Source organism: Scylla paramamosain, chromosome 5, assembly GCF_035594125.1.
Source record: "Scylla paramamosain isolate STU-SP2022 chromosome 5, ASM3559412v1, whole genome shotgun sequence".
Lineage (NCBI taxonomy): Eukaryota > Metazoa > Arthropoda > Malacostraca > Decapoda > Portunidae > Scylla > Scylla paramamosain.
In genome coordinates this window covers 15,982,485-16,008,191 of record NC_087155.1, presented here as the reverse complement: position 1 = coordinate 16,008,191, position 25,707 = coordinate 15,982,485, and the positions used below count along the sequence as shown (strand labels likewise).

Genomic DNA, 25,707 nt, shown 5'->3' with positions numbered 1-25,707 from the left:
GTCTCTTCCTCCCTTCTTTACTCTCCATTTCTCTCTCACTCCTTTCATTACTGTTTCATTCTTCCTTTTTTCTCCTGTACTGCTTTCATCCTTCCCCCTTATTCCCTCAGTTAATTTGCTCTTCCTTTATTACGTGTTGCTCCTATCTTCCTTTTTTTCCTGCCTTTCTTACTTTCTTGAATAATTTCTCTCATCCATTACTGAATGCCTCTGTGCTTCGTTCATTTTTTTTTCTTTTCTTTTTTTCTTTTTCTTTTTCTTTCTTTCTTTTTATCAACCATGCATCCTTCCATCCATTATTACTGTTTCCATCCATCCTTCTTTTCCTCCTTTTCTTTCTTCCATTTATTCATTCATACACTACTGCCTGCATTTTTCCCGCCTTCCATCCTTCCTTCTTTCCCCTCTTTTCTTTCTTTCTTCCATTTATTCATTCATTTATTACTGCCTCTATTTTTCTTTTCATCCATTCATCCATCAGTTACTATCTCCATCCCTCCATCCACTCATCCTTCCCTTACTGCCATCATCGCTCTCTTTTCTCACCCTTTTTTGCTCCTATCAGCCTCTCCTTCTCGTCCTCACTCCCTCAGGACCTTCCCCCTCAGCACCCTTCCGTGGCTCCCCCGTGGTTCATCAGTTTTGAACCACCTGTAAGCATTTGCATCGCTACCTTTGTTGGTATTTAGCATCACCCGCCTGGCAATATCCTCTTAAATATTCTCTCTCTCTCTCTCTCTCTCTCTCTCTCTCTCTCTCTCTCTCTCTCTCTCTCTCTCTCTCTCTCATACCAGTCGTCTTTTGTATTAATTTACTTATATTTTTATGTATCTATGTAATTTTTTTACGTATTTTAAAGATTTGCGAATATGTCTATCTTACTGGTATACAAATTATGTTAATTAATGTATTTACTAACGTATTTCCTTTTTATCTAAGCATCTTCCTTTATTTTTTTATTCATTTTTTTCTAGTACACATTATTATTATCATTATTATTATTATTATTGTTATTATTATCATTGTTGTTATTATTATTATTAATGTGACACTTTCAGAGGCATTTTAAAAGTTTATTTCATATCTGTTAGCTGCGTACGTGTGCTGTGTGAAAGGGAGTCTTGACTTGGAAACGCGGCTCTGCTTTGCTATACATACTACGTGACTCAAGGAAAAGAAGGAAAGAATATGCGGAGACGTAGTTGTATTCTTTGAACTCTCTCTCTGTTTCTCTCTGTATCTTGGTAATATATGTTGCGCGTCTTTTCCTCCTTTCTGAGTCACAAGCGGAGGAATCAAAGACGGTATGTGTGTGTGTGTGTGTGTGTGTGTGTGTGTGTGTGTGTGATGTCACGTCCAGTGCTCGTCGGTTTGTGTCGATGCAAACTTGGGTGAATCTTCCCTTCTTCCGTCTCTCCGATGTGAATATATCGCCCGTGTTGTGCGCACTTTTGTCTCCCCTTCGCGGCGGTTGTAAACTTTCGAGCGCCAAGAAGCAAATTTGGCGGAGAAAATGTTCAGTTAAGTGTCGAAAATGAAAAGATTGAAAGAGAAAAGTTACGTAATTACATTAAGACGAGGAATAACAAGAGGCGTTTCAGGTAATTTTTCAAGAGCGGAGGTGAAATATGAAAAAAAAAAAGAAAGGTGAATATTTGTTATGTAGTATGACTCGTTGTAGAGTGTTCAGCACCATGTAAATCTGTATCATGAGACAGACAGCCACCCACCCTGCTAGTCATCCACCCATCCACTCACACAGCCAGCCAACCAGCCACTAGTCAGCCACTCAGCCACCGTTCAGCCGCACATGCTATCAGCCAGTCACCTACCCACTTAGCCAGTCAACCAGTCAATCAACCAGTCAGTCATCCAGTCCCTCAACCATCAAGCCACCTACCCATTCACCCATTCACACATTCATCCATCCATCCAACTAGCCACCTAACAAATACACATATTCATTCACCATCCATTCCACCCAACCATCCAACAAGCCAACCATCCAGTCATTCAGCCAGCCAGACAGCCAGCCAGCCAGCCAGCCACCTCACGTCCCAGCCAGCTGTTTATCCCGTCTCGCAAGTTGGTCGATAAATAAGTAACTCGGAAAACCTGGGGAAGGCAAACTGTGGCGGGCGGACGATACAGTTTCGCCATGTGTCTTGTGGGAAGCCTCGAGACGCTCCTCAACTTTATCTCACCGGACTCCCGTATCTCCCTCAGACTTTATGAATTACACACTTCCGAGGGACTTTATTTTTCTTCGTAAATTTTTGTTGTGTGTCGGCATGACAGCGTGCGGAGTTTAGATAGGAGATGCGATAAACTAACAGGTGGGAAGTGCGGTCTCACGTCACTGAGATTTCAAACTTCCCGTGTGAGTTTCATGTTTCTGCATCGCTTGTCCTTCCCCTTACACACTTCCTTGGCACTCGCGAACACACGTCTGCCTAGAAATATCCCAACATCTTTTGTCCCTCCGTTGCGAAAACTCCACCTCAGCATCTCGTTTACTCGAAATATCCACAGCACACTCATGTATGATATATCTGCTGTAGACTTGAAAACAACAGAGAAAACAAATGAAGAACAAGTAACAGTAGGCTGGTTGTTCCTTACGAGTTGTCTGTTGATAAGCATACTGCGGAAAAAGACACAGAAAAAAAAACAAATGAAGAACAAATAATAGTAAGATCTCTTGCCCTTTAAGAAGACTGTTGATAAGTGTACTGTGGAAACCTTATCTCTTTATTCGTTGGTTCCTGCGATCAAAGCGGCCTTGGTGGAAATTGAAACACACTTCTGCGTATCTGTCTTGAGGCATCCGGACCATGAGCTTCCTCCCTGCGCCAGCCTCGGATACTTGCGCTAATTGGAAATGCTGCTTACTCTACCATTTCACATTTTTGTCGTGTTTCTATGTTGCACGATCATTTTGCGTCCCCAACACCGAATCTTGTTACTTCCCTCGATAGTCTTGTAATCTTGCTACCTACCAGTTTTCATGTTCATATTCTCCCTTCCTCGTTTATTCCATCTACTTTCTTCCTTCCTCTGTTTCCTTCCTTCCTTCCATTTTTATTCTCGCATATTCTTGATATTCTTCGCCATTTCATGTCTGTGTTTCTTGGTGTACGACATTTTCATGATCGTTACTGTTGTCAACGTTTTGATTCGTGCTTTGTTTTATTTGTTTTATCTTCTTCAGTCAGAACTAAACGCTATGATGTGTAAAAATGTTATTCACGGATATGAAACTGTTTACATTTTCACAGGGCTTTGATTGTCAAGTATAAATGCGTTTGTGTCGCGCCGCTGCCATCGTGAATCAAACTTGTTGACATTTAGCTTTATGCTTTTCAGCAGATTTATTTATTTTTATTGTATTTTATTTTACTTTTTTAGCGCTTGCATTTTACAGTACAGTATATACAATAATAGTTCATCCTGACGGTGCGCTCTCTCTCTCTCTCTCTCTCTCTCTCTCTCTCTCTCTCTCTCTCTCTCTCTCTCTCTCTCTCTCTCTCTCTCTCTCTCTCTCTCTCTCTCTCTCCAGTATGCCACACATTATGCGGCACGTGAATCAGTGTGCTGTGAATATCGTGAATCTGAAGCAGCGAACACGACAGAGAAGTTTCCCACATAGTTACCTGAGCGACTAGGGTATGACATCTCTCTCTCTCTCTCTCTCTCTCTCTCTCTCTCTCTCTCTCTCTCTGAATAACGTAGTCGTATCACTAACACATAAACCCTGAATTGCTTGAACCCAAACGTCCCAACCACACCTGGACGTACTGAGAGGCTGGGGCGTTAATTAAGGACACCATCTCGCTCCGCTAGTGCCGTTTAATTGAGACACGATTGAATCATATTGGAACCTTGCATCACACCACATTTCACCACCCTGCACCGCGCGACAGAATGGGTCCGCTTCACACGGCACAGTACATCAGAACCTCGCAACGCCTCAGCCACGCCAGGCCAGGGCAAGAAGTCACTGTTGTATAACCCAGGCTGTAAATTTGAGTTAACTTCTCTTCCGTGCTGCGTGCAATCAAGGTCTTGAGTGGGGCGAATGCACAAGGGGATGGGACGGGACAAGGGAGAGAGAGAGAGAGAGAGAGAGAGAGAGAGAGAGAGAGAGAGAGAGAGAGATGTACTGTTTATGTAGCTCTCTCTCTCTCTCTCTCTCTCTCTCTCTCTCCAGCGTCTGTTCAGGAATCCACAAAGCGTATTTTAAAGTGTTTGTCCCTCATGCTATATCCTTTATGCCACTTGAATACCTCTATCAGATCCCTCTTTGAACTATGCCTCTGTAAGGAATGTAAATTTTAACCCCTAAAGAACCGGGGACGTCGATCGACGTTTTGGGCTCAAAGGACCGGGGACGTCGATCGACGTCTCTTTGTAAATAACGCCAAATTATGCGTTTTTCCGCCCGATTTTCTAGCCAAGTGTATGGCAACACTGATTAAGACTAGGATGGGAAGGGTTGTCAGTTCCCCGCTAGCCTTCGTCATGGCTGGTCATCATGGAAGTGATTCCGCCTCGTCCGATTTGGTGCACTCGCCCCCGCGCGTATTTACTTCCACTCCATCCATCCACTCTAGGCCCTCCACGTCAGCTAGGAGGCCTCTAAGTGTAAGTGGCATTGAACAGGAGTTAGAAATCACTGTCTCCACGATTATTGAGAGTGAGGACAGTGATGTGCTGGGGTCTGATGATGCAGGAGACAGGGGCACCAGCACCACCACAGCCACCACCGATGATGAAGTGCTGTCACCGCCAAAACCAGAGCAACCAGCCCAGCAATCAGCCCAACCTGAACCTGTTGCAGGGCCTAGTACACCAGGCCCCAGTACAATTAGGGTAAAAAAGGTCATAGATCCCGTTTTCTGCGTTACTAAGCCAGAGCCACCATCACTGATCGGACGCGCCCCCTCACTTTCACCGCAACACCACCTCAATCAACTCGTCATATCTCCGTAACCATGGCACCTAGAAACTTCTGGTTGGTACCATTCAAAAGAGGAGGAGTTGATTGTGGGGTAAGTATTGTTTTCTTTCACTCGTTTATTGTAGGTTAGGCGTACTGAGCATGCAAAGATAAGCTATTTTGCACGTTTTTCCCCATATCCCCCGCCCTAGCGGGACTGATATACTTACCCCGCGCGGTCCTTTAGGGGTTAAAAGCCTCATCCTTCTTTCGTGAGGAATGTTTCTCATCTCTTGTTATCGTTTTAGTCATCCCTTGTGTATTTATTTTTTTTTCTATTAATCCATTGTATCTTTTTTTTAGTAATTCCAGGTAACCTTTGTCATTCCTTGTCTTTTTTTTTTTCCTTGTATCTTTTCTTAGTAATCCCTTGTGTCTTTTTCTTAGCAATTCCTTGTGTGTGTGTGTGTGTGTGTGTGTGTGTGTGTGTGTGTGTGTGTGTCTGTGTGTTTTAGTAATTCCTTGTATCTCTGTATTTACTTTTGTAGTCTTTACATCTATCTCGACAACTCTACACGGGCCTTAATGGAGGTTATAAGAGTTTTCAAGTCATTACAGTATGATTTTCATGATTTTAGTGATAGTTTAACAAAGACTCAGGATCGTCAATAGAAAAGACATTCGTGAAAACCAGACCAAACAACTTAGTGCCCTTTGAAAAACAGTTCTTACGAGAGGCCAAGCGTTTCAAAGCCTACCCTCGTTCTGGACGTTTTTACATTTCTCTCGTGTTTTGTGTTTCGCTGGTGTCCTCTTTGTTCTCACTGAGTTTGACATGATCGATCTCCTTGCAGAGTACTGGCAAGGGATGTGAGTGGGGAGAGTAACTGCGTATGTAGGGCAAAGATCCATATTCTGAAACATTTCTGAACGTATCCCTATTACTATTTAAAGGCTTCAGTTGAAGTGACGTGGCCTATTAGGGATTTCGACAATATTCACTGGAGAAACAGTCTTGGGAACTCGGCTATACATGTCTTTTTCCACAGTCGTGGTGAGAAAACCAAGCGTTTCAGAATACGTGTCATAGAAAGGTCAAACAACAGTAAACCTGCTGGGTTTTTCGAGGCTGTTTGTGTTTATATAACATAATCTGAAGTAAGAAATGTAGGATAGTAAAGACGAAGATTGCGGCAGAGAGGAGGAATTAAATATGGAAAGTTGTGTATTGAAAAGTATTGAAAAGAAACGACAAATAATAGTTCCTTTTGCCTTTGTATGCACAGGTGACGTGGTGTACCCATCTATGACGCGGCTGATGAAGGTGTCGTGGGTGCTGTCCAACATCATGGGCCCTGTGCACTTGTTCGTCGCTCTGGGCTACTGGATCGTGGTGTTCCCTAACAGGAGCGGTGAGTCGAGGGTGCTGCACGGAAGGGAGGTGTGCCTGTTGTTTGCTTGCCTGCACGCCTCAAAGTTTACAGAAAAAGGATTCCAGTCAAGCTGTTTAGTTTTGTTCTGGTGGGGTGTTTATAAAATAGAGTAGTTCAAGTGACATAAACGTGGAGGTGGTTTGGTTCCCACTCACCCAAAAAAGTTAACGGAAAATGGTTAAATATAGTTTCATAGGCGTCTTTATAGTTATGGAGTGTTCAAAAGAAATTAATGTGGACAAACAGGGCTAGGCAAAGAGTTCCAGAGTTTGGTAATGGAAGCCAGGGGTGAAAACTGAAGATATGGTGACTCGCGTTGGGCCGAGAGTAAATGCTTTGAGCAGTATGTCCAAAGTGTATCTTCTCTTATTATAATGTGTATCCGCACAGATGAGCACCCAGATTTCTGAGTACATACACTGTGCTTGTCATCCTTCAACACCGTGCCTATCCCTACAGACGAGTCGCTGAACGAGATCGGCATCAATACTCATATCATGCCCGCCCTTTACATCCTTCTGGACTTGGCAGTGTCCGCAACCCCACGCCGCCTCGTGCACGTCTACCAGCCCATCATCTTTGTCTTCACCTATGTCTTCTTCAACCTCATCTACTACCTTTGCGGGGGCCTGGTGAGTGGACTTTGCCTTTGTATTTTTTGTTGTATTTTCATTTACTAACATGGACTACCACGTGTAGGCTCTGGTGTTTTCTTGCAGCTTTGTCTAATTTCCTTATTTTTTTTTGTATTACTATTTTTTGTATTACTACCCTTTGGGGGGCCTGGTGAGTGGGTTTTGCCTAGTTTTCCTTTTTTGCTGTATTTATTGGTTTGTTGTATATGAAGCTGCTACATTCGCTATAGAAACTTGTGTGCATTATCAAGATTGTGGATTCTCTTGCATATAGTCCAGTATATTGCTTCATACCTTAGCGTAATTCTCAGGGTGTGGGCACACACACACACACACACACACACACAGACACACACACACACACACACACACACACAGTGGAATTCATAAAAAAAAATGTTGGTTGTTCTTTTTATGGATCTGTCACCTTTAGGAGGCCAGTCTGTAATGACTTGGTAGTAAATTAGAGTTTGTTGGAATGGGAATTGGTTTATTCAGAGACAATTGATTTGCGGCAGAATGTGACAAATAAAAATAAAATGTTAAACTTCAGGTGTAATGATACTAGTGTTAAAAACATACTTTTCATTATTTATTTATTTATTTGATTAATTAAATTATTTATTATCCTTTATTTCTTATTTATTTGTTTCGATTTGATATATTTAATTGTATTTATTTCTTTAATAATATTAGATACTATTAGTTAACATTTACTGTATGTGTGTGTGTGTGTGTGTGTGTGTGTGTGTAAAGATACAAACTTTGAAATAGCAAAATAAGTATACAAACCTGTGTTGCTGTGACAGTGATAGTAGTAGTACTGTAAAGCTTCCTGGATCACCTCCCCCTCCACCGGTATTTATCATCCACACCCAACCATCCTGCATCCCTTGCTCTCACAGCCCCCTTTGAGAGTTGTGGCCCTCCCCTAGTCCCTCATCCCATAGCTGACACAGGCTTACCATGTGTACCATTCTTTCATCATGCAGAGATGCAGCTGAAAAAGCCAACATTGTAATGTCAGTGCTCTTTCTCTCAACTTTTTTTTATTTAATTTTTGCAGGTAGGGGGAAAAATACTGCATTATGTTCTTTGTACGTCTAAAAATAACGATTAAAAGGGATGGAGTGAGAAGACTGAGAACATTTTCCTCTGTATTAGTAATCCTAGTGAGATAAGACATAATATTTTGTCTGGACTACCTTCCTTTTAGATTGGTATGTTTTACTACAAACTGAATGAACTTGCCTAAAAAGGGAAATTAAAAGGGATGGAGTGAGAGGGCTAAGAATATCTTCCTCAGTATTAATAATCCTAGTGACACAAGACATAATATCTTGTCTAGACTACCTCCCTTTTACACTGATATGTTTTTTTTGGGGGGAACCCAGGTAAGATTCCTGTTATAAATGGTGCAGCCAGGAAGGCTTTATATATCACACAGACGATAAACAATGGCATTACCTTGGTTAAGAAGATTCATACCACAAACCCTGCAGTATTTGATACCATATTTGTCTTCATTGGTACACATATGGTTTATAATTTGAATCTTTACCTTTAATAGCTAGTTACTGATGTCTGAAAGAAAGTTATGAAAATACGTCTCTTACGTGTAGTCATAATAAATAATTACAGTGACACAGCCAATCAATATGCTATTTTAGTAGGAAATCATTGACTAAAGTCCGACATTTTTTTTCAGGACTACTTGGGTCGCCCTGCTCTGTACCCCTTCATGGACTGGACACAGCCGGGAAGCACCATAGGGATTATGTTTGTTACCATTTTTGGTGTCATCCCCTTCCTGCATGCTGTGATCTGCTTACTCTATGCATCCAGAATCAACATGTGGCGCCGCCTCAAAATATCAAGGTCAGTTTGCAATACTGACTTTTTGGAATTATCTTGACAATATATTTGTTGTTTGTGCCACTCAGAAATGTGATAATTTACTTTACTGGATGGCTTTGCTGCAAGTTGTATGTCATGTTTGCGTTCCCAGGTATGCCAGAGAGGAGGATGAGATGGACCAGGTGGACGGGGCACAAGAACAGAAGGTCTAAGATGAATCGTGGTGGACAAACTGCTTCACTTGTACTGGATGTGTGAAGGGTAATTCTTTTGTATCAGAACTTCAAAACAATCTGAACTTATTCCTAAAACAAAACCAAGATTGTATATATATAAGCACAAAACATCACAATTGTTTCTTCTGGCAGTGAATTGTTAGTAATATTTTTCTTATTAGCAATGGGTTGTTGCTAGCCATCTTTCAAAATGATAATAATACACCATGAAAAATCTAAAAAAAACCTCAATGTGAAGTTATTTGAGATGTTGAGGATGACATGCTCAGTTTTCTTGATGTGATCAATACATGTGCCATGGGTTGACAGCCCAGCAGCCTTATGAGAAAGCTAGTAGTATTACACCCATACATTTTGGCTTCCATATGCACAACTTTGCTAAACTCCCCATGGCAAGAAAAGACTAATGAACAGTTTTCAGTACTCTTACTATTGATGTGTGTGTGTATGTGTGCGGATGTGCATAGCTTTCTGGGACAGTCCTGGAGAAGGCCTTAGCTGGGAGGCAGCCACCAGAGTAAATGCACTATGATTCTGATGTAAAGGAATTGTAGATTATTTACTCTGGCAACCACATCACCTTAACTAGTCTTAGATGTTCTCTAGTAGCAAAGCTCTATGTTGTTTTCCTAAGTATTGTACAAACAGTGATACTGGGAAAGCAGCTCTCTGGGGGAGTCAGTAAGTTTGCATTACAGTGTCTCCTTTTGTAACCATAGTCTGTGTTAAACATGTTACCATCAAATTGACCAAAGATTTATTCATCAATCCCTTTGTAGAATAAGCATGTACATACACTTGATGGGAGTAAAATGTGTGGCTTGATAACAAGGAAGTGCTCTTTTGGACTGTGGGAGTTTTTCATTCTTATTTGTTGTCATTTCATATCAGGAGAGTTACTTTGTAAATATGAGAGATCTTGAGTCATTCATTATGACTGCCAAAGAAACTCTGCTCCTGAAATGTACCATAAGATTGAGCACCACCACTTTTCGTCTTCATGATCCCTTTGGTGAGTGTTTTTTGGAAGAGAACTCAACATTGCAAGCTAGTGTTTGAGAAGTCCTTCATATCTATCAATGTTAACAGTTACATAGGTAATTATAGTCTGTTGCTAGATTTGTTCATGATAATGGACACCAGTTCATACAGTGGCATATGGTGAGGAAAACATTACAGATATGTTGTGGGCCCACATTAAACATCCAAGGTAGATACTTCCTCATCCTAAAGCTTCATCTTGACTCATCTATCCCTTTCTATCTGTGTATCTTTGTCTGTCTAACCACTCTTGTTTTTTTGTCTTTGTCCAATGTGGTACTTGTCCATGGAATCCCTCTCCAGCCACCATAGAGGCTTCCATTTAGATACATTTGAGCAATTAATTTCTGGTCTGAGTAAAGGAAACAGAGTTTCAAAGTTGTCTGGCAGTCTTGATGAGTGAGATTTATTTCCACAACATTCACTTCAGTTTGTAATTTTCACAAGAACATTGTATTAATGTTATTAATAAGAAAATATTTGTTTAAGATCTGAAAATTGTACTCTGTTTAGACCCTGTTCTTTGTTGCAAATATCTTAACCCACAATTACCAAAGGTTTCCATTCAATTTTCTTCATAACCATGTTTTACTCTTTCTTCTCTCCCATGGTTTGGTAAACATGCATGTGTTTTCATGAAGACAAGTTGCCTTTTCAGGAGATAAGGAGTGTATAGATAACTAATAGGATTATTTTATATAATTTTTCTGTAGTTTATTTGATTGGCACAATACACTAAGTAAAGACTGTATTTAATGCAAAGTCTTTCTCTCACTACGAATAGACTTTGTATGTATTATAAAGTCTGCTTAAAGCTAAATCAAACTGTGAAGGCTGTTCTTACAGTTGTCAATTGCAGAGCAACTGTAACAAAATTTGTATACTTCTGTACTAACATTATATATATATGTACTGACTACTTGTTATTTCTTGAGTGAACTTTGCAACACCAATTTTTTTTTTATGAATTGGTGGATTTTTTTTTTTAGTATGTTTATGAGTGACTGACACTAAAGATGAAACTTGTAATGAGTCATCTTTATACACCTAATGATGATGTTTCAATATATTATGGTACTTTATCCAGTGTGTAGTTTTCTGGTTTAAGATAAACTATTTAGCACTGAAACTGTCTGTTATATCAAAAGTTAGTCAAAAAATGTTTATATGACATTTGTACAAGTCTTTGTATATATTATCTGGTCAGTATTTTTTTTCAAGACAGGTAACTTAAATGTTGTTTATAGAATATTTGTATATAAATGTTTTCCGAGCACTGTGATTTTTATCCTTTATCACATTAAATCATAGTGTCAATTATGAGTCATACCTATTTGGTATAAAGAAGTTTTCTTGTGTTCAAATGTATACATGAAGTCTTCTCTTTGGTTGCAAGCAGCACTCACTCCTGTCCTACATACATGCAATGAACACAACCGGTGTGCATCAGATGTGAGGCATGATCACTGGTACAGAGGGTCCTTACAACAGTATAAAATGGTGAAAAATTCATATTAAGCATATGACAATGGATGATAAAAATGACATTTGTGTGTTATGGGAGTTATTAATTGTGCAATACATGAGGCATCTTCTATTTACAGTACTGTACTGTATATGCAAAAACAGAACAAAGAAGGGGGGTAATCCGCTATCTTTTGGAGGGAAGGCAAATGGATTACTATGAATATGTGTAGTACTTGTAATACTGCTTTTCAAATTGGAAAGTGCTGCTATTGATTATAAGAACAGCAGGTTTGGTAAGGATTTTTTTTTTTCACTAAATTGTGCTTTTTTTTTTACTAAATTGTGCTGCAAAGTGAAGATCTGTGAGCAGGTATATCTCCATATTGCTCTGTAAACTACATTTTATTAATAACAGTTTCTAACCATTCAGGAAACTGACAAATATTATTTCATGAAGCATTGCTCAGATTGGGTACCTTCAATTGCCCAAATGAGACAGGTGATCTATGTATCTCTTGGAGTGTTCCAAATCATTACACAAGTGACAGGAACAAATTGACATGAGTACCAGGCACACTTAAGTGGTTTGGGGGTCATCAGGATAATGTAGAGCTCATGGCAATTTTTAAGTTATTTTCTTGGATTTTCATTTCTTGGCTCTGTTCTTGAGTTGCTGTCTTGCACACCTTTTTGCTTGTAATAGGGTAACTCAAGTTTAGGCTTATCTGTGTGATAGCAACCCAGCTAAAAAAAAAACAAGAATGCCATAGTTTAAGACTGATTAATTTATATCAATGTTGCCTTGCAGGTATACATATGATTTCAGCCTTTGATAATGGTATTAACCTTTGTTATCAACTGAGGTTTCTTGAATTTGGTTTTCAGTTCCATGTTCTTTGACAAGAAATGGTACATTGCAGCCTGTGGTTTCTTGAATGGTTGTGGCAAAAGGAGTCCTTTCGTCCATGCACTCCCTTGTACTTAATTTCCTGGTGCTATGTGTAGGTCAACTGGTCTTGCAGTCTTTCTTTTCTTATACTCTTATGAACCAAGTGTTCTAGTTCCCAAAGTTGCAGTGCTTCCAGTACATGAATATAGTATATAGTATGGAGAGAATTTTACTCATGTAAAATTGATTAATGGTAATTAATGTTCTTCAAAATGTTGACTCTGAACCAGAAGGCATCCAGTTAGGTTTGCCACAGCTAACAAGAGATCTTAGATAGACTGTGATATAATTGGGTATAAAGGTCACATGGTGTTTAAAGCCAATGTGTTCATCTTGAACTTGACCTTAGGATTTGCAGTAAGCATTGCATCTATTTGTGGGAGACATCATATTTTCATAAGATGCTTTCTAAAGTCTTCAAGGATAATTGTGCTTATCTGAAATCTAATCTCTGCTGAATAGCTAGCCATTTCACTAGTTATTAATAGTCAGCTGTATAATACATACTGGCTCTTGTAAATGTATGCAGCCAGTTAAGTGGTAATGAGACGTCTTTTCCTTCAGACTGATAATTCCATCTTTATCAAATATGTATTTACAGTAATATTCCAAAGGAACTATATAAAAATATAGCAGGCCTGTGTTCATGGGTTTAATAGAAAAAAAATGTACAAATCCTATAATTCCCTTGAGCTGCATCTAATGGACACCAGCAAGCACACGCATGAGGCCATCAGGGCTTGGGGAGGGGCACACTCCCCACACAAGCTGCTTGTGCTCTACTAGGGCTGTGTTGGTGGTAGGGCCAATGGCAACAATTTTCACACCTGTTGTGGAAACTTTGAGCTCTTCAAACACTGGCAGGGCAAATTTAACACCTGAGGGGCTGAAAAATACTGCAACATGAGGCATCTGACCTGCTGCAATGAGCTTCTGTATAGTTTGGCGGAGATTGCAGTGTGGGGATGTCTCATAGGTGGTGAGGGCTCGGAAGTCACGGTCCTGTTGTGCCAGCAGCTTTGGTAATTCGTCCCGTCCTAGGCTGCCACATGGGTAGAGTAGAGGCTTGTCAAATGGTTTTGTCTCCCTGATGATGATCGGGGCAAGCTGTTGGGCATTGCCTGACTCTTGGCCAATACTTGGCAGCTTAAGAAGTTTTTGCACAGCCATTTGTGTTGCCTCACCAATGACAAACACCTTTTTTTCACTCCACTGATGGTGGATGCTTACTTCCAGCTTGCCATAGATCTCTGCCACTGCCTCCACTGCACGCTGGCTGGTGAAGATGATCCCTGTGTGGTCCTGTGGCTTCTGCAGGGCGTCCCTCAGAACCCTCTCATTGCACCACTGGAAGGAGAGTGTTGGCACCACTACTGCCGAGAACCCAGCCTCAGTCAGGGCATCTCTGTAGCGCCCATCACTGCTCTCGCTGGACTTAAGGAGCCACACAGTCTTCATGACTCTCCTCTACAGGCACTACAGGTCAACAGATCCACAGCACTGTTTCATTGGCTGGCTGTCACCACCCAAACCTGCAAAAAAAAGGTGTCATGGACTAATTTTCCTGGATGCCCTGTAAGAAAACGGACTTTCACTTAACCTAGACATTAAATAAAAATACGGATAATCTTACCAATAGTGACTCATCATGAAGCAGCTAAATTGTTCGAATATGGAAATGAACACTCACTGTACAATACGTGTGTGGGGATTTTGTTTTGGGGTCACTCATGGTTACCTTACAGTGACATGATCTGTCTTGCACTGCGCCACAAATTCTAAGTCCATGCTGATGAGAGTCATTTGGAGGGATACAGTGTAATGCGTGTGTTAGTATGTTGGCTTCCAGTATGGCATGATGAGGTGTCATTTTAATTGTGTATTAGAATGTCATTAAACATTATTTCCAGCCAATGTATCAATCATTTTCAGTTAATCACCACATGTAAAAATAGAAACCATGGCAGTCAGCCAGCTAACTGCAACAGTGCTCAGTGTCACAATGGTAGCCGAGTACAGTGCAAGCAAATTTAAATACTGAGATTTCATTGTGCAGTTCCATAAGCAAGACAACTTGGGTGGACAATTCTTAAGATTGCAAAGTGTTTTGTTGGAATGAACTGAGTGCTGAATACTTGTGATGCCAGTACCCTTTGAGGATGAGGAAGAGGTTGACCAACAACATTCTGGATCTTCCAATTCCTATTAAGGTATAAGGTTTGGTCAGGTTAGTGTCCTTAAGGAGGTCCAGGGCAAAGCTTCCCAATTACGTTAGGGGGGATCCAGGGGGGGCAAAGCTCCAGGTTTAGTTAGGTTAGTATCCTTTAAGTGGGATACATGGGGGTGGCGAACCTCCCAATTAGATTAGGCTAGAAATTCCTTGTTTTCAAAATATGGCATCTCATCCTTAAGACTTTTTCATGAACATCCAAATTTAGCATAATTTGGCTTCCCCCCACCCTAAAACCCACTTTTCACTAGGTCCCCAAGCTTATTTGTTCTGGAGAAGGGCGGCAATGGAATACCTACGGAGACGCTATTGGTGAGATTTACCTTCATGGTCTCCAGTTTATAAGACATTGACTTCACGATGATTCATACAGGGGCTGCCACGTGTAAGCCTGATGGCTTCTTGCAGCTTCCCTTATTTCTTATGTTCTTATATCAGTAACTCCATTTCACTCACACCTACCCACCTCATTTGTGTCCACTGACTGCTACCTAGACACCTCGCCTCTGTGACAACCTTCCTTCGTGTGAGTTTGGACTGTTATCTCTCTTATCCACCCTGTCTTCCCCTGTCTGTGTTCAGACTTATTATCACGCCGGCAAGGCAACTCGGACTTGTCCCCGTCCTGTTGCTCTTGACCCGTGCCGTCTTGGCTCCGTCAGCAGTCAGCTGATCAAGACCTGCTGGTCTGTGATGTGCAGGGGTGACAGCGAGTTGTCTAGACTCCTTGGGTGACAGGCCGACTATACATTAGATAGTAATAATTTTTTATAGTGAAAAAATCATTATTTCTGTTATTATTACTAGAATGTAAAACTATTAGGTAACTTGAGTATCCTGAAAATACATAACAGAAAATAAATAAAAATGAGATACATTTTGTTTTTATGGAGATTTCTACAGAAGGGATTAATTATCTATGCCATCAGTATCCTCAATACCCAATAGAAAGTTAAAAACAGGAATGAGGCACAATTTGCAGAGTTCCATGCATTAATATGCCTCTGTTTTATAAGACAGCAACCAGATTATATTCTTATGTAAATGTAACAAAAAAAATAATCAATTTTATCATGCAAGAACAAAAAAAAAAAAAAAAATTTTACACGCGTTTTCCTCTTTTGTGGCAAATGACACCATAATTATGTTTTCATTTCTCTATTAAATAAATCTTTGACACAAAGTTTTTTTTACATTAATAAATAGAAAACAGTCAATTCCATGGGTTTAAGCTGACTGTAACAGGTATTAATTAAATAAGTGTGAACTGGTATTAGAAAAACCACGTCTGCTTTTTTACAGCAAGAATATTAAAAAAAAAAGTAGTCTAATTTATATAACCGAAAAATAAAGCAAAATAAGACCACAATACAACATAAAGCACACTGACAAGCATATATTTGATTATTTTGATGACGAAGGGAGAGAGAGGGAGAGGGCAGGGAGGGGATGTCAGGGGAGGGAGAGAGAGAGTGAGGGAGTGAGTGTGAGGGAGTGAGTGAGAGCAAGAAGGCAAGCCGGGACACACGATTCTGTGCTGCAATTGACGGGGACATGGCGACCATCCTCTCACAGTACAGCACGACAGGGTTTTGTAAGTGGAGAGCTGTGAGGGAGAGTGTGAGTGAGTGAGTGAGAGTGGGATGCCCCTAAGGGTGTGTGGTGGTGGTGGCAGTACATGCATAGTAGCTGTCAGGTTCTGGGGGGAAGTGGTGCTGTGGTGGACATTAGGTTAGGTTCGTGACCCACAAGCTAATACTGTTATTAAATTTAATCATTTTGCGTCATCCATGCAAATATATGACATGATTTTTATTCAGGGCTTCTCTTGTTATTCACAGGACCTTACCCTCACAACCGCCTTTTCTATTACGAATATTTGACTGATTTATTAAAGGTTAGACGTATTTATGGATGAGGATGGTAGGTGGAAGCAGGTGTTTCATATAGGGACTGGCATGTGTAGGCTTAATGGCTTCCTGTAGCTTCCCTAATTTTCTTCGTATGGGTTGCACCACAGCATCAACATTTTGTCAGTGTCCTTAATAGAGGCTCAAGCTTGCTCTCAAGAATTCTGTACATGTCATATTTCAGAGAAGGTGTGATCCATTAGTTTGTGTGGCTGTCATCTTGCAATAGAGGTGGCAGTGCACTAAAAGCTGGTTAATGTTATCCTTAGGAGCTTGGTTATATTAGCCTGTGTGGCTTCTTCCCCATATACAGTCGTTAGTTATGCGTGATATAACAGTAATAAATGATAAACACCACCAGAACCAGTACCATTAAGTTCATGAAAGTATAGATTAGGTTAAAAAGATAAATTTCACTGATTTTCACTCTTACCCCAAAAAACCCTAGATTCCCACCAGGCCCCCAAGTCTGCTGTGGTTAGGGAAAGAAAAGAGATTGGTATGTGTGTCTGAACTGTTTGCTGTGATAGTGGACTTCAGAATATATCGCTGTCAGTCCATATATTAATCTGTCTTTATGATGCTTCACTCCTGGAAACATGTCCCAAGCGACTGGCCACACACAAGTGCTGTGGCTCTATGAACACCTTTTTCACACGTGTATGCCTTTACCTTGCACAGTAGAACCTCTGAACATGAATTAGTTCACACAGGCGATTTGTATCATGAAAATTTGTATTCTGAGCAAAATTGTCCATAAAAAATACTAAAGAAACAATAATTAATCCTCCTTGTAATGTGCACAACACTCACAATAACGGTCATTTTTAGCATAAAAGAGGGATTATTCCAAGCAATGAACATTATTAAAAGTATTATGTGGGAAAATATTAGTGAAATAAAAAGTAATAAAGACAGAAGGATGACCAGGCAGATATCCTTGCAAGGTCAATCAGCTGTTTGCTACTCTCATGCCATTGTCTTCACTGCAATGGTGATGAAATCCTTCATCCTCTTGCCAGGAACCATCAGCTTGTCTGACATCATAGCAGGCATTGGTAAAGAGCACACAAATAGTAAGTTATAACACCACAGGAGACACAGCACACAGCACACGTGTCCCAGCATCAAGTGATGTGGGTGGACTGCTGCAAACATTGTTTGTTGCCAGACAGTCTACTCTCAAAATCCATAAATAATATTCAAGGAATAAACCCCCCAAAATCCATATTTTACATATGTATTCTATACATGTCACTAAAACAGGCTGAGGCAGCATGTTCATGTTCAGAGGAAAATTCATGTTCATTATTAAATAAAAAATATCTGTACACCATTCAGATTTGGAGAAATTAATGTTTTAGACTTGCTTGTTTTCAGAGGTTCTACTGTATTTTCACTTTTCAAGTGGGTCTCCTTTCCTATTGATTGCACGTTCGGTTTCTGTTACATACACTTTCTTTTCCTACGGATTCATGACTCTTCATCCTTTCAGTGTGGTCAAATCATCTCATTGTGTTTCTTTTCATCTATGGCATGAATCGGGAAAATATCTGACTGGTCAAATTTTGCCCACATGCCATGTCTTCCTACCCTTGTGCTTGGCCATGGGAGAGCTGTCACACAGGTGTCAGAAGTTGATAGTAGTGTTGATATAGTTTTTCTTATTATATTTTCATTCCAGCTGGGTGTATGTGACTATAGAGGATAACATTAGGTTAGTTTAGTTAGATTAGGTAAGGCTAGAGGTTAGATTTTCATTTAATTATATATATATATATATATATATATATATATATATATATATATATATATATATATATATATATATATATATATATATATATATATATATATATATATATATATATATATATATATATATATATATATATATATATTAACTTAACCAAATTGCAGAAGAGATTTTAGTTTGCTTATATCAGTAGTTCCCAGGAAGATGTGAATGTGAAGTCATCTGCTCAAAAGTCATTGTTTAAGAAGTACATAGTGAAAATACTCATTGAGGCGATTGTTTGTTAAAATGTCTCATGCTTGTATTATGTGGTAGTAATCAACAAGTGGGAAAGGTCATTATTATAATAATAACCATATGTAATGAGATAGCAAATAACTAACTTTCAGACTATCATCATTGTCATTATTATAAAAGGCTGTGTACAAGCTTGCTTTCCTGTGTCTGATGGCAGCTTGTGAGATGTCACAGTCTCAAGCAGCCTCTCTGCGCAGGAAAAAATCTAAAGTTCTTGTGGGCCATTTCATTCTTAGTTCTGGATAATGAATGAATAACTTCATACAGAATCAGAAGTCAAAGGTAACTGATGGAGCCAGCAGAGGGTGAAGCTGTAGCTGATGTGCATGTTGTGTTGCAGACAAAGCACCAGTGAGCAAAGGCCTGATGGGATGCATGTTCCTCACCTGCACTGCCCTCAACGTGCCGCTGCTTGCACACCTCCGCAAATACCTCATCTGCAAGTTGCCAGATGTCTTCCTGAAAGGAGAGGTCTGTCACAGTGCTGTGCAGTGCCATTTTGTATACTTGTGTGTCAGGAGTCATTGTAACTCACTAGAGTTGAGAATACTTTGCATGCAGAAACTTTTGTCTTCATTAATTTGTCATTACAGTTATTGGAATATTGAGGATATTAGATGATTCATGTGTTTTATGGCGTTCATCATTAAAATTTAAACTAAATATCATATTGTGCATTAGAAACTGAAAATTGTCTAATGTCTGTTATTCTATCTTTCAGATTTGGCGAATAGCTTCAGCAAAAATATCTTTTGTTGATACAAAGGATCTTGTATGTGGTTCTTTATTAATATATTACTTCAGGTGAGGCTGAAGTCAATTAAGTTGCATTACCCATTGCTCAGTGTCTGGTAATAGTTGCTAAGAACACCTCCAATGGAACCTCTCAGCACCACTTGTCAGATATTGAAAGATAAATGTAATTATTGTTATGAATGATATACCTACCAAACATATCTGTCTGCACAAACTTTTCTAAGCAAGTACTTTGTATCACTACAGAGTGTTTGAACGAAGATATGGGTCACACAAGTTTGCCTCCTTCCTTGTGGCCTCCCAGGTCATCACTACAGTGCTGGAGGTCCTCACTATCCTTGTCCTCCAGTGGTTTGCTGTTGACCTCCACTCAGGGGGCTTTCTGCCACCTGGGCCGTAAGTCATCTTGTGTATGATGCAGTAACAAGTAATCTGTCCTGTCATCTGTCTGCAGAGAATGGGGTCTGAAGTTAGAATTAGGAAGCTTCAGTGCTTAAACTATTGTTATACAGTTTGTAGTCACATACATTTGTGTCTGTATGCCTGCAAGACCTCATTAGATCAATAGATTATGAAGGGGCATGGGTAAACCATTGTATACTACCAGGCCTTGCTGTAGATGCATGTGGTCAGCTGTGCTGTGCCAGGATCCTTGGGTATAGTACAGTGAGCCATGAGACTTTCCACTGGTGGCTGATGTGCTAAGAGTGTGAATGATATGCATATAAGTGTGTGTTGCTTTGTATGAGCCATCCTATGCAGGATTGCCAGCCTGGTATATAGATAAATAGATATTGTCTAGCACACACTTGATGCAGCAAATTTTTTTTTCAGGTATGGTGTGATATTTCCTCTATTTGTCAACTACCTTTTTGACATTCCACGTGTGGCTCAGACAAGTGTCTTGGGGATACCCATCACCGGCAAGACACTCACCTACCTGCTGGGGCTTCAAGTGTGCTCCACCTCTGCTGCAACAGCCATATCAGCATTTGCAGGCATTGTAAGAAACTCATTGTAACTTCTTAGCATCATATTGAGGGGAAAGATTTGGGAAAAATTGTACATAAATAGCAGCATAACTCCCTCTTACTTACTCAGCTTACTTAGCCTTTATTTTTCTCACTTACAAACTTGTGAATAGCAGCCTCCCTCTTACTTACTTACTCAGCTTACTTAGCCTTTATTTTTCTCACTTACAAACTTGTGAATAGCAGCCAACATGTGTTTTGCCTACTTTTTCATATTTAAGTAACATAAGTTCCTCCTTTTTACCTACTTGTTCTCTTTCTTGGTGCAGGTAGCTGGGATCTTCTACCGCTATAACATCCTGTACGTGCAGCAGGTGCCCTGGGTGCCTGGCTGGCTGGCCCGAGGTGCCCGAGCCACTCTGGCCCGCCTCCTGGCATCCCCACCCCCACCAGAAGGACCGGCAGGAGCCACATTGGAATTGCAGCGGCAAGAACAGATTGAGATGTGGGAACAGGAGATGATGATGAACAGAGCAAGAGAGATGCGTAACAGACCAGGGGTAGGTGTTGTTACTGCTCGATGATTGCATGATTCTTTCCTGAGCTGCTGGCAAATTGTGTCTGCATAACTTGAGACAGGTGCACTGGTTTCTAAGACATTCAAGTGAAATTAGTTCTATCAATCATGTGCCTTTTTTGGCACATGACTGCTGTGCTGTGCTTGAGATATTTGTTTCGTTTTATTTATTTATTTTTATTGATTTATTTATTTTGTAAGAGAGGTACTGGCCAAGGGCAACAGAAGTTAAGAAAAAAGGCCCATTGAGGCACCAGTCCCTAAACAGAGATAAAAAATTATAAAAAAATAGAGGACAAGTGTTTTGAAACCTCCTTCTTGATAGAATTCCAGTCATAAGAAGGAGGAAATACAGAAGCAGGCAGGAAGTTTCAGAACTTACCAGAAATTGAAGATATTTCCTATTAATTAGGGAAAGAATAGAGATGATGCATCTCTGCAACATGTAATGAAAAATGTAATAGTTTTGTCATAGAAATAACATCAATAAGTACTGTAGTACACAAATGAGTCACCTACACCATTTGGGCATATGCGTTTTGGGATTTTAAAGATAAACAAATCCTTTAGATTAAAACCATACAGGGATGAAGGTAGCTGCTCTCTCTCTCTCTCTCTCTCTCTCTCTCTCTCTCTCTCTCTCTCTCTCTCTCTCTCTCTCTCTCTCTCTCTCTCTCTCTCTCTCTCTCTCTCTCTCTCTCTCTCTCTCTCTCTCTCTCTCTCTCTCTCTCTCTCTCTCTCTCTCTCTCTCTCTCTCTCTCTCTCTCTCTCTCTCTCTCTCTCTCTCTCTCTCTCTCTGTGTGTGTGTGTGTGTCTCCACAGAGCAATTTTATTAGAAAATCTGAAGTTATTTATTTATTCTCCATCTTCAGTGCCACCCACCAAGCCACAAACCCTCCAACCACTGACATTATCCACCCAGTCGTTCTACCAACTACTAGTTGACACTGTGCTATTAAATTAGCCAGAATAAGACATAGGAGAGTACAAAATAAATGAGGGAGTTTAGAGGAAATTTTCTTCCATATTTTCCCAAATGACTTTCAGTTCCCAAGTGTGACATGTCAAATTTGTAAGTGTGTTCACACCTCACAATGATTCCCACCCACACACACAAGCCAGCAGGAATGACTTTCCTCTTCCCATCCACTTAGTTACACCCATCACAGAGAGAGAGAGGAGAGAGAGAGAGAGAGAGAGAGAGAGAGAGAGAGAGAGAGAGAGAGAGAGAGAGAGAGAGAACACTCCCCATTCCCAAGAGAGAGAAAGAGAGGGTTTGTTTTATCTTTAAAACCCTAAACACTGCTGTCACATATACTGTCCCAGCTAAACATGTGTAGTCAACTCATATGTCTATGATGGTACCTCCTGCTTTCACCTAGTTGATAAATGCATTGGAATTTCCTTGGCATACCCTTATTAGGAGAAGTAGCAGTTATCCTAGAATATTTAAAGGGCAACCATTATTTTTATTTATTAATTAATCTCTGATTTTTGTAGGCCAATGGTGCTGTACATCCTTTCATGCAAAACTTCATTGGCAGAAGACAAAATAATCCAGGTAAGTTTGTCTTCTTTAATTCAATAGAAAACTATTGTAATGGTGTTGAATTCCCTTAAATTTGTTACAATACTTAATATATTTTTCACACAGCATCTTCCACCTCTCAGCCCACTAGTTTTTTATGGTTTGTTTCCCCACAGCCCATCCAAACCCTCCACCCACAGAGGAGCAGGTGCAGACACTTGTAGAAATGGGCTTTGACCGCCAAAGAGTGATCAATGCCCTGCAAACATGCAACAATGATGTCAACACTGCCACACATTTACTCCTTCAGGAATCATGATAAATGTGAATTTGTAGCTGTGTGCACAAGTGCTTGCATGCATGCGTCAGTGTGTCCTGTGTGAAAGCTGCTTGCATGAAAATTTGTATTTAAGCAAGTAGAAGAATTATGTTGTAGCCCAAAGCTACCCACCTGTGTTGAAGCAGTGGGAGTTGATGTTCAGCCAGAAACAGTGTAATATAGAATGATACTCACGTTGTCTTGGGTCTGCTGGCTGGGCTCCAGCTGACTGAGTCATTGTTCTTCCTATTGTTTACATTTACCTTTAAGGTGGATGAAAATTGTTGGTGATGTGTAGTTATTTATTATATTTATTTACTGCTGCACCATTGCAGTTGTATTTAGTCTTGCTATCCAAAAAAATCTGTTGAGTTCCAGGTAGCTACATACTTCACATATGTGTTCATGCTAGTCACAGCATGCTAAGAGAGGAAGTTCAAATGACAATAAGTTTATACTTTTTTATGGCCATGTGGATGGGTGTCCACATATTTAGTATTATAGTAAGTGGAGTAAGTAAGAGAATAAGAATGGATTATAGGTGCACTCACTTCCCACACTGCTGCTCACCAGTTGGCAGTGTTTGTTTGTGATGAAACACTCCTGGACTTCCTCTTTTTGTCTCCCCAAGAATATGAAAGACAAATGATTTTGTGATCCAGAACTGTGTGCTTACTCTGGCAGGTTTTGCTGCTACTTCTGTTGCTGTACTTTTCCATTCCCTTTCATTTGTTTGCTGTGTTCTGTGCAAGTCTGTGTTCTCTGTCTTTTCAAGAACTCAGGATTTATATTTACTCAATATATTTATTTGCATTACATACCAAGCATGTTTTGTTTGGAATGAGTATTTGTATGATGAATAGCTAAATAATAGTTACTGGATGGCATCAGTGCCAACTCAGCGTGAAATCTTGTTTTACACAGTAAACTCTCAGTAATCTAAATAAATTGATGAAAACATTACTCATGTTTGATAATAAATGGTACTACTAAAAGAAAGGTTAGTACCCCAAGCCATCTGCTGAACCAGCATTACCTTATCTTTTATGTCATAATGATTTACTGATGTCTTTGCCCAACTGTTTTCTGCTACTAAAGCTGTCACTACAATATATATATATATATATATATATATATATATATATATATATATATATATATATATATATATATATATATATATATATATATATATATATATATATATATATATATATATATATATATATACACACACACACACACACACACACACATAAGGTTGTATTAATACATGCATTTTTTTTTGCTTGTGTTCAGTGTTCTTCAATTTTTTTTTTTTTTTTTTTTATCATGACCCAGTTTGATTTTATATACTCCCTTCACAACCTAGTATGTCAATTATATTGTACCTTTATACCCTTGATATGGAAACTGATTCACACACACACACACACACACAAGATATTGAGATGGACATCATGAGCTTTGACTCGTCTTTCCATAAACCACAACTTGGTAAATACATACTACTAATTTTGAATTATTGTTCATGTATCTGCTTACGATGTGGCAACCCAGTTTTGAGTCCCAACCCATACTTTGAAGAACCCTGAATTACAGTGCATTGTGATTTCTATTGTGGAATTTTCCTTGAAACCATTTCTTAATATTTACTAAGACAACTAAATGATTCAGGCTTCATTTTGCAAGCTTGTTATTCATATTTGAGGAAATATTGTGTTACCCTTCAATTCTTCCAGTTAAAGACACAGATACCCATGAATATTGTTAAGTTTACTAGAAACTAGAAATGATCTAATTAAACAACTCATATTGACAAGTAAAGCCTTACAGAGCTGTGTGTATATTGTGCTGGTGGCCGGCAGTGGCTGACATGGTAGCTGGAGAGCCATTTATAAACATTACTGAGGGTTTATTGCTCTGAAGTTTTGAATCATTAAACATTTTGTAAGGTAACTTGAAATTATGTACATTTCATAGTTTGCTAAAATGTTTTGCAGCATTAAGAAATATATGCACAGTAGTCATATGCACAGTGTACCATGAGTTTTCAGTTAGCTCTGGAAATTCAAGATAGCATCACTCAAAGCAAGTTATTTCCAGCAAAGAACTTGTGTGTATCCTTGGAGGTTATGGTACTTAGATTGGAGGAATGAGGAAGTAAAAACTGTAATATGGCCATTTCAATCCACTAAGTTTATTTACTGATACTTATGTCACATCCTTGAAATAGGAATCATAATATGAACAGAAATCATTTAGCCTCATGAAACTAAAACTTAATCCTTAGCCAGAGGTAGAACTATACAAAGACAGTCCAGAATTTTACAAAAAATTGCAGTGAGTGTATGTACAATAGATGTTGCTCCTGAAGTCATCCCCTGTATTTCCCGGCAGAGAATATATATATATATATATATATATATATATATATATATATATATATATATATATATATATATATATATATATATATATATATATATATATAGTTAGTGATGTGTGTGTGTGTGCACAGAGGCCTTGAAAATATATCATTGGCAATTAATGATTGGCCGTAGTCCGCTGACTGTCCATTGATATGTTCACTCAATCAATGGCCATGTTATACAACATTGGGCTGCACTGTCTTTTGCCTCTTGTAAACCTCAATAATATAAATATAGACACTGGCCACATACAGTGTTTTTTCTCTTTTTATGAAGAACACAGAGACAGTCCCATATTGCAGTAGAATCTAAATATAGATTATTTTAAAGCCCTACATCACTGCTTTTCAATTGGTATGCAATTACAGGTGTGC

The 25,707-nt window shown here is 39.4% G+C and overlaps 3 protein-coding genes across 6 annotated transcripts in view; 2 read left to right on the top strand and 1 right to left on the bottom strand.

The window, feature by feature from the left end:
* Window positions 1-11,417, top strand: part of LOC135100588 (uncharacterized) — a 37,086-nt gene extending 25,669 nt beyond the window's left edge. For all 3 annotated transcript variants that reach the window (XM_064003628.1, XM_064003630.1, XM_064003629.1), the window contains 4 exons: window positions 6,226-6,351; window positions 6,832-7,004; window positions 8,716-8,885; window positions 9,016-11,417. In XM_064003628.1, the coding sequence (XP_063859698.1) occupies window positions 6,226-6,351; window positions 6,832-7,004; window positions 8,716-8,885; window positions 9,016-9,076 (530 nt within the window). In that variant the 3' untranslated portion in view covers window positions 9,077-11,417. The remainder of the gene's footprint in view (window positions 1-6,225; window positions 6,352-6,831; window positions 7,005-8,715; window positions 8,886-9,015) is intronic.
* A 1,778-nt stretch (window positions 11,418-13,195) lies between these two features.
* On the bottom strand, window positions 13,196-15,525 carry LOC135100589 (uroporphyrinogen-III synthase-like). Of its 2 annotated transcripts, XM_064003631.1 has the most exons (3): window positions 15,318-15,525; window positions 15,254-15,271; window positions 13,196-14,089 (listed from the first exon to the last, which is right to left on the bottom strand). In XM_064003631.1, the coding sequence occupies exon 3, from the start codon at window positions 14,013-14,015 to the stop codon at window positions 13,257-13,259; it is 759 nt and encodes a 252-aa protein (XP_063859701.1). In that variant the 5' UTR covers window positions 14,016-14,089; window positions 15,254-15,271; window positions 15,318-15,525; the 3' UTR covers window positions 13,196-13,256. The 2 variants fall into 2 exon arrangements, with proteins under 2 accessions (XP_063859701.1, XP_063859702.1); XM_064003632.1 differs by lacking the exons at window positions 15,254-15,271; window positions 15,318-15,525 and adding an exon at window positions 15,111-15,247.
* Window positions 15,526-16,246: 721 nt separating this feature from the next.
* On the top strand, window positions 16,247-23,864 carry LOC135100587 (ubiquitin-associated domain-containing protein 2-like). Its single transcript, XM_064003627.1, has 8 exons — window positions 16,247-16,381; window positions 19,091-19,221; window positions 19,472-19,554; window positions 19,753-19,902; window positions 20,341-20,509; window positions 20,807-21,037; window positions 22,555-22,615; window positions 22,759-23,864. Exons 1-8 carry the CDS (start codon window positions 16,342-16,344, stop codon window positions 22,899-22,901), a joined length of 1,008 nt encoding a protein of 335 aa, XP_063859697.1. The 5' UTR covers window positions 16,247-16,341; the 3' UTR covers window positions 22,902-23,864.
* Window positions 23,865-25,707: the final 1,843 nt, after the last annotated feature.